The sequence below is a fragment of the Amblyraja radiata genome, chromosome 12 (genome assembly GCF_010909765.2).
Source record: "Amblyraja radiata isolate CabotCenter1 chromosome 12, sAmbRad1.1.pri, whole genome shotgun sequence".
Classification (NCBI taxonomy): domain Eukaryota; kingdom Metazoa; phylum Chordata; class Chondrichthyes; order Rajiformes; family Rajidae; genus Amblyraja; species Amblyraja radiata.
In genome coordinates, this window is record NC_045967.1 from 56,555,910 (window position 1) to 56,564,872 (window position 8,963).

Genomic DNA, 8,963 nt, shown 5'->3' on the forward strand with positions numbered 1-8,963 from the left:
TTCACGATTTTACAGGTCCTGCTGCGGCATCAGGAGTGGTAAATGTCCTCCAAAGGGGGCAGGGGGGAATCCAATGATACCCTGGGCAGTTTTTATCACCCTCTGGAGAGCTGCTCTGTCACAGCTGCTGAACAGTTCCCAACCAGGCAGTTATGCAGTAAGTCAGTATGCTTTCTACCGAACAGCGGTAGAAAGACTCAGCAGTTTAGCAGACAGATGGGCCTTCCTCAGTGTTCTGAGGAAGTAAAGGTTTCATTGTAATTTAGAGGAATCTTCCATCATTCTCATTTCTTCAACAAATTTAGTGCAAAAAGCTTCTTGGATGTGGACACTTGATCCAAAGGAATGTGGATCAGTGAGTTTTTAAGTGAATGTTTCTTTAGTAATCATACAGACATCCTGTAATCTGAATCCAAAAGGTGGGGTTTAAATCTGATTCAAACATTGGAGTAACTGTGCCATTGTTACTGCATGTACCACATATTTGGGAAATGTCAATATTTAAAACTAATTACAGCGATGGATGAGTGAAAACGGGCATAAGTTCTGTCTGAAGTAAAATATGGTACATTGTGTCATCAACAACATAAGTTGAATTTCTCTGATTTCCAAGGCCTGAATATCAGATTAATTCTCAAGACAATTACTGTTTTCAAGAAATAACTAATCTCTATTGATTACTTTGGTATACTCAAACCAGAGCGGTATGATCACAGTGAATGGCAGTGCCCTGTGGAGTGTTGTAGAGCAGAGGGATCTAGGAATACAGATAGTAGACAAAAAATGCTGGAGAAATCAGCACTATGGAGAAAAGGAGTAGGTGATGTTTCGGGTCAAGACCCTTTTTCAGACTGATGTCGGGAAAAAGAAAAGGAAGAGGCGGAGACAGTAGGCTATGTGGGAGAGCTGGGAAGGGGGGGGGAAGGAGGGAGGGAGAAAGCAAGGACTACCTGAAATTAGAGAAGTCGATTTCTACCGCTGTGGGTGTAAACTACCCAAGCGAAATATGAGGTGTGTGTTCCACCAATTTACGCTGGACCTCACTGGCAATGGAGGAGGCCCAGGACAGAAAGGTCAGATCAGAATGGGAGGGGGAGTTGAAGTGCTGGGCAACCGGGAGATCAGGTTGGTTAGTATGGATTGAGCGGGGGGTGTTGGGCGAAGCGGTCGCCGATCATATGCTTGGTCTCTTGGTACAGATACATAATTCACTGAAAATGGGTGTCATATGTTGGTAGGGTGGTCAGGAAAGCTTTTGGTACATTTTGCCTTCATCTGTCAGGGTATGGAGTGTAGATGTTGGGATGGTACACAAAAATGCTGGAGAAACTCAGCGGGTGCAGCAACATCTATGCGAAGGAAATAGGCAACGTTTCGGTCCGAAACCCTTCTTCAGACGTTTCGGCCCGAAACGTTGCCTATTTTCTTCGCTCCATAGATGCTCCTGCACCCGCTGAGTTTCTCCAGCATTTTTGTGTACCTTTGATTTTCCAGCATCTGCAGTTCCTTCTTAAACACGTAGATGTTGGGATGTTATGTCAGTTGTACAAGACGTTGGTGTGCCATATTTGTAGTATTGTGTTTGGTTTTGTCACCCTGCTATAGGATGGATATTGTTAAGGTGGAAAAAGTGCAGAGATGATTCACGAGGATGTTGCTAGGACTCGAGGGCCTGAACTATAGGGAGAGGTGGGCATGTTGAGACTTTATTTATCGGAGCGCAGGACCGAAGGGTAATATTGTAGAGGTGTATAAAATCAAGATGGGAATACTGTAAATCGCATAAATGCAGAGTTTTTATCCAGAGTAAGGGAATCAAGAACCAGAGGACATAGGCTTAAGGTGAGAGAGGAAAGATTTAATCGGAACCTGAGGAGCAACTTTTGACACAGAGTATGGTGATATGTGGAATGAGCTACCAGGGGAGGTATTTGAGGCAGGTATGTAATGACATTTTAAAGACATTTGGATAGGGTCATGGATTGGAAGGGTTTAGAGGGGTGTGGGCCAAACACAGGCAGGTGTAGATGGGGCATCTTGACCCATGACTCTACCTACAAACCTCTTGAATGCCGCTAACAGCTGCCTGCAGCATGTTCAACGACTGTCTTCAACCTTCAAACTCGAGGGCACTCGCCTGAAAAACCTCGAGCTGGATTGACCGTCAGCAATGAAACCGCGAGCTGGATCGACCGTCTGCACACACAAACACATCGCAAAGGCGGGGGCCAGGGAAAGCGGAGGAGCGCTGTCTGAAATTCACACCCGCGCGATGAACAGGAAGGTAAAAGTGGCTGGCACAGTTACAGTAAGTCTTTAGAGAGCGCAGAGAGGGTGGAGGGGGGGAGGGTGGAGAAGGAGGGAGGGGGAGGAGAAGGAGTGGGGGAGAAGGAGGGGGGGGGGAAGAAGGAGTGGGGGGGGAGAAGGGAGAAGGAGGGGGGGAGAGAGGAGAGGGGGGGGGAGAAGGAGGGGGGGAGAAGAGGGGGGGAAGAGAGGGGGGGAGAAGAGGGAGAAAGGGGGGGAGACGAAGGAGGGGGGGAGAAGGAGAGAGGGGGGGAGAAGGAAAGAGGGGGGGAGAAGGAAAGAGGGGGGAGAAGGAGAGAGGGGAAAAGGGCAAGAAGGAGAGAGGGAGGGAGAAGGAGGGGGGGAGAGGAAGAGGGGGGGGGAGAAGGGAGGAGGAGGAAGGAGAGAAGGGGGGAGAAGAGAAGGGGGAGAGGAGACAGCAGAAGGGGGAGAGGAGAGAGAGAAGGGGGAGAGAGAAGGGGGGGAGAGAGAGAAGGGGGGGAGGGGAGAGAGAAGGAAGGGGGGAGGGGAGGGGAGAAGAGGGGGGAAAGAGAAGGGGAGGAAGGGAGGAGAAGGGGGGGAGAGAAGGGGGGAGAGAAGAGGGGGGGAGAGAAAGGGGGGGGGAGAAGGGGAGAACGAGAAGGGGGGGGGGAGAGGGAGGGGGAGAGAGAAGGGGAGAGAGAGAAGGGGGAGAGAGAAGGGGGGGAGAAGGAAGAGAGAGGAACGCGGGGGGAGAGAAGGGGGGAGAGGAGAGAAGGGTAGGGGAGGAGGGAGAGAGAAGGGAGGGGGAGAAGAAGGGGGGGGAGAGAAGGGGGGGAGAGAAGGGAGGGGGGGAGGGAGAAGGGGGGGGGAGAGAAGGGGGGGGGGGAAAGGGAGGGGGGGGGGGGGGAGGGGGGGGGAGAAGGGGGGGGGGGGGAGAGGGGGGGAGAGAAGGGGGGAGAGAAGGGGGGGAGAGAAGGGGGGGGAGAGAAGGGGGAGAGAGAGAAGGGGGAGAGAAGGGGGGGAGAGAGAGGGGGGGGGGAGAAGGGGGGGGAGAGGGGGGGGGGGGGGGGGGGGAGAAGGGGGGGGGGGGGGGAGAGAAGGGGGGGGGGGGGGGGAGAGAAGGGGGGGGGGGGGGGAGAGGAAGGAGTGGAAACACTTAAGAAGCCAGACAACTTTTTAATAAGTTTAGCTGGCATTTAACATCACCGGTCAGTTTATTTACCTTTTTTTTCTCAACGAGCTTTACCTTCGACTACCTTCGATGCCTTTGACTACCTACGATAGCATTACGACCTACCTTGACTAACATGAGTAAAAAACTATTGATTTTTTTCCATGGCGACCTGTTTTCCATGTTGAAAAAAAACGGCGCGACCAAGCTGAGGCCTCGAATATGCGGGGACTACTCTCGAGCATGAAGCAGAGTTACAAAGACCTCCTTGGACCTCGTGTCGACCATGCCTTGACTATGAGTCGTGGGCAAATCTTCTAAACACGCGAATTAGGTCGCCGCAGTGGGACAGGCCCTTAATATATATGTTCTTGTATCATAACAATAATGTTTTAAAGATACTATACCAAGTGGGACCCGTTGGACCCCTTTACCCAACGCAATATTCCACCACTCACCCATAGCCCCAACTGCGCAGGCGCAGCTGACGTTTTTAAAGTTTAAAATGGCAATACCTTGTAAAATATAAGATCAATGTGAATGCCTCACTCTCCCTCATCAGTCCCCTATTCCCCTCCGCTATTATCCTCCCTCTCCGCACCCTCCACCAACTCTCCTCTGCTTCCTCCCCTCACCCCCACCCTCCTCGCTCTTCCCCCTCCCCTCCTCCATTACCTTGCCATCCCTCTTCCTACCCCTATCCTCCTCCATTCCCCCTCATCCACCAGCACCCCACCCCCTCCTTTTCACCCTCCCCTATTCTTTCCTCTTTCCCCTCCCTCACGTCTCCCTCCCCTCTTCGGGCGTCAATAGACAATAGACAATAGGTGCAGTAGGCATTCGGCCCTTCGAGCCAGCACCGCCATGCAATGTGATCATAGCTGATCATCCACAATCAGTACCCCATTCCTACCTTCTCCCCCATATCCCCTGACTCCGCTATTTTTAAGAGCCCTATCTAGCTCCCTCTTGAAAGCTCTGTGAGAAAAAGTGTTTCCTCGTCTCCGTTCTAAATGGCTTACCCCTCATTCTTAAACTGTGACCCCTGGTTCTGGACTTCCCCCAACATCGGGAACATGTTTCCTGCCTCTAGCGTGTCCAAACCCTTAACAATCTTATATGTTTCAATAAGATACCCTCTCATCCTTCTAAACTCCAGAGTGTACAAATCCAGCCGCTCCATTCTCTCAGCATATGACAGTTCCCGCCATCCCGGGAATTAACCTTGTAAACCTATGCTGCACTCCCTCAATAGCAAGAGTGTCCTTCCTCAAATTAGGGGAACAAAACTGCACACAATACTCCAGGTGTGGTCTCACTAGGGCTCTGTACAACTACAGATGGACCTCTTTGCTCCTATCTTCGATTCTTCTTGTTATAAAGGCCAACATGCCATTCACTTTTTTCACCTACTGTACCTGCATGCTTACTTTCATAGACTGATGAACAAGGACCCAGATCCCGTTGTACTTCCCCTTTTCCCAACTTGACGCCATTTAGATAGTAATCTGCCTTCCTGTTTTTGCTACCAAAGTGGATAACGTCACATTTATCCACATTAAACTTCATCTGCCATGCATCTGCCCAGTCCCCCAACCTGTCCAAGTCACCCTGCATTCTCAGAGCATCCTCCTCACAGTTCACACTGCCACCCAGCTTTGTGTCAAAACGGGATGTCGGAGCCAATCAATGGACCCCATGTGGAGGGGAGAGGCTTTGGCGCTCGGACCTTGTTTCATTTAATCACAGGACAATGATGAGGCAGGTGGGACGAAAATTGTAGCGCTATCGTGTACCGTTTTAGCAGAGTTTCGGGAACACCCGCATGCACACGAATATATACAAACAAACAAGATGAGAGTTTTTGTAATATATAGTTTTAGAACTAAATAATAATTTCTACACACACATCAAAGTTGATCACTTTGGCTTTAAATAGATTGTATTTGATATTTATTAATTTTAGTTAGAATCAAAACCCTCTAAATGGGGTTGTGATCCGTGTCAATCATTTGGGAGAATCTTCACTAATATTGCTAGAGGTTGTGGTTTGCCTCTGGAAGGAGCTGTTAGAAAATTTTCAATATAAATTTCCATTTTACCATCTGCATAAGAAAATGATTCCAATACCTAAAATGAAATTTTAAATGTAATCATTCAATCCTTTGTTATCTCAATAATGCTCAGCACGGACTCTTTACCCATTGCTGGATCACTGGTTCATTGAATTTAATATTATTTACAAATCAATAAACATCATTTACTTATTTTCCACCCTTGCACATTGGATTTTGTACAGTACCTCCTCCATTTTTGTATGCCAGATAAGGGAATCGCCAGACATTGCCCAGACCCACAGCATAGCCGATCATTGAGAGTAAGTACTCAGTCTTCGAAGACCAGTTGCCTCGTTCCAAATTCTCATCGCCATCGGGGACATTGTCATCAGTGGCTGCCTGGACAAACAAAGGAAATGGCGGAACCTGACGTTAGACTCACATAAGAAGTAGAATCTAAACACAGTATGCAAAAGTAAGCTGCTGTTTATTTTCCCTTATTTCAGCTTTGACCTTAAACACACGAGTAAACCGCTGCAATTCACAACAATCAAATCAACAGCACATGTGAGTTTACTGCCACATTTTGATAAAATACTTACAGTGTTCTCCGGAATAGGTGTTTGGATAGTGTTTTGCGAGAAGCCAGGTAAAGTTAATTCCTCCTTGCCCATTGTTGGGACTGTGAATGTTCCACTTGCTGAGAGATTGGATTAAAAACACCAGCACACCTTTATCAAAAATTGTTTTTGTTTCCCTGATCCTGGACTCTGTTCCCTCCGCCTCAGTAAAAACTCTTCGACAGTCATAAACCCAATCTCTTTTATGCAGTTTAAAAGGGGTGTAGCTCTATTTACTCAGGTCATGATGACATCCAAGCTCCCAGAGTATTTCTAACATTAGTAGTTTGATCTGCCAGACCAACATTCTTTCATTGTTGGTCATTTGCATTTGTTTCAGAACACTTTGTGGTAAAGTGAATTATTCTGTGTAAGGTGGGATGAAATTTGTAGCTAATTGGACACCAACATGTGATAATTATCTGGAATATTAATGTACAAGGTATCAAATGTATCTACATCAGTTTAGAATACAGTGAAAACTGAACTCTGAATGTTCTTGCTTAAAAGTGGGATAATTCTTTATAATGGCCGAAACTTAAATGCTCCTGAGCTCATTTTACAGTTTTGAATTACAGTTTGAGTATTTGGCTTTCTTCCAGGTATTCTGAAAACACTTAATTTACCTCCAAGAGGTATAAAATCCAACATTTACTGATTCCAGTTCAACTGCAGCTGTTATGATTATGGTGTTTTCAAAGTATATATGATGTGTATATTAACAATAGAGATTTTAGAGATAATTGTCCTAAAACTGCATCCAAAAATGCTATTTGTAAGGTTTACAGATGATAAGCTAGTAATAAGGAATTTCTTAAGATGTGCAGAGATTAACCATAAACCTATTTATGGTTAAGGAAAAATCATGGACAGGGGGCTATCAAAAGTATTTACAATCAGGCTGACCACAAGCTTATTTGCTTAATGAAAAGTTTGAACTACATAACAGATCTGAAAGAAATTTTATGTTTTTCTTTACTGTTTAAATTACATATTTAAATCTCAAAAACACATTTATAGAATCATAATGAGATTAATAGTTAGTCCTGTAAAAGTACGTATAAATGTACCATCTTTCATCAATATTCTAGTGTTTGTAAACTTGTAAAAACCTGTAATTTCAGAAAGTTAGAATTTCCCTGATTCCAGAAAGAAATTCTTCATCATGTGATAGTTTAAAAAAAAAATTATATCATTAATATAGTAATTTTAGTATAGCGATACAGCACGGAAACAGACCTTTGGCCCAACAAATCTGCACCGATTAGCAATTCCCTGACATTAACACTATCCTACATATACCAGGGACAATTTACAATTTTACCAAAGCCAATTAACCTCCAAGCTTTGGAGTGTGGAAGAAAACACCCGGAGGAAAACCAACGGAGATCACAGGGAGAACGTACAAGCTCGGCACAGACAGCACCCACAGTCAGGATCAAACCCAGATTTCTGGTGCTGTAAGGCAGCAACAGTTTAGAGATACAGCACGGAAACAGGCCCTTCGGCCCGCGCCGACCAGCGATCTCCACACATTACCACTATCCTACACCCACTAGGGACAATATTTACATTTACCAAACCAATTAACCTACAAACTGTATGTCTTTGGAATGTGGGAGGAAACCGAAGATCTTGGAGAAAACCCACGCAGGTCACGGGGAGAACGTACACACTCCGTACAGACAGCCCTAGTCGGGATCGAACCCGGGTTTCCGGCGCTGCATTTGCTGTAAGTCAGCCACTCTACCGCTGCACCACCCTGACTGCCATTGTATTGGTAGCCCAGTAATTGGACGATGTAGCTCATTATTCTTCATGTCACATATTTTGTCGTATTTCATTTATTGCAACTGTAGTATTTAAGGGCCATCCACTGAACTTACATCTGCAGTCTACACGGAACACTCTGGATACTTAATTTTGGATTTAGTGTTATGTAATGAACCGTATTTGATAAGGGAGCTCAAGGTAAAGGAACTATTAGGAGGTAGCGACCACAAATTGATAAATTTTAATCTGCAATTGGAGAGGGAGAAGGTAATATGGGATGTGTCGGTATTGCAGCTGGGCTAAGGGGACTACAGAGGAGTGAGGGAGCAGTTGGCCAACGTTGACTGGAAAGGGACTGGCAGGGATGAAGATGGAACAGCAATGGCAGGAATTTCTGAGTATAATCTGAAAGATGCAGGGTCTTTTCATTCCAAAGAGGAAGCAAGATTCTAGAGGGAGAAACAGGTGACTGTGGCTGAAAAGGGATGTCAAGGACAGTATAAAAATAAAAGAGAAGGCGTATAACAGAGCGATGATTTGTGGGAAGCCAGAAAGCATTTAATGAACAACAGAGGGTAACTAAAAAGGCAATATGGAGAGAAAAGAAGAAATACGAAGGTAATATAAAAGAGGATAGCAAGAGTTTCTTCTGTTTTATAAAGAGCAAGAAAGGGACAAGATTGGACTTCGGACCGCTGGAGAATGATGCAGGAGAAATGATAATGGGGAATAAAGAAACGGCCAGAGGAGTTGAATAACATTTTTTGCATCGTCTTCACAGTGGAAGACACCAGCAACGTGCCTGAAATTCAAAAGAGTCAGGGCGTAGCGGTTAGTGGAGTGGCTATTACTAGGGAGAAGGTGCTTGGGAAGCTGAAAAGGCTGAAGGTGGATAAGTCACCTGGGCCGGATGGACTGCACCCTAGGGTTCTGAAAGAGGTGGCTTTAGGGATTGTGGAGACATTGAAAGTGATATTTCAGCAATCACTGGAGTCAGGAATGGTCCCAGATGATTGGTACATTGCCAATACTACCCCGTTGCACAAAAAGGGAGCAAAGCAGAATAGTGGGAACTAC

At 46.0% G+C, this 8,963-nt stretch overlaps 1 protein-coding gene across 1 annotated transcript in view; it reads right to left on the minus strand.

Moving 5' to 3' along the window:
- LOC116979245 (sodium- and chloride-dependent neutral and basic amino acid transporter B(0+)-like) overlaps positions 1–6,299 on the minus strand; it is a 46,603-nt gene extending 40,304 nt beyond the window's left edge. Inside the window, exons 1-2 of the mRNA XM_033030845.1 lie at positions 6,096–6,299; positions 5,739–5,892 (exon numbers count right to left, since the gene is read on the minus strand). Of these exons, the coding sequence (XP_032886736.1) occupies positions 5,739–5,892; positions 6,096–6,167 (226 nt within the window). The 5' untranslated portion in view covers positions 6,168–6,299. The remainder of the gene's footprint in view (positions 1–5,738; positions 5,893–6,095) is intronic.
- Positions 6,300–8,963: the final 2,664 nt, after the last annotated feature.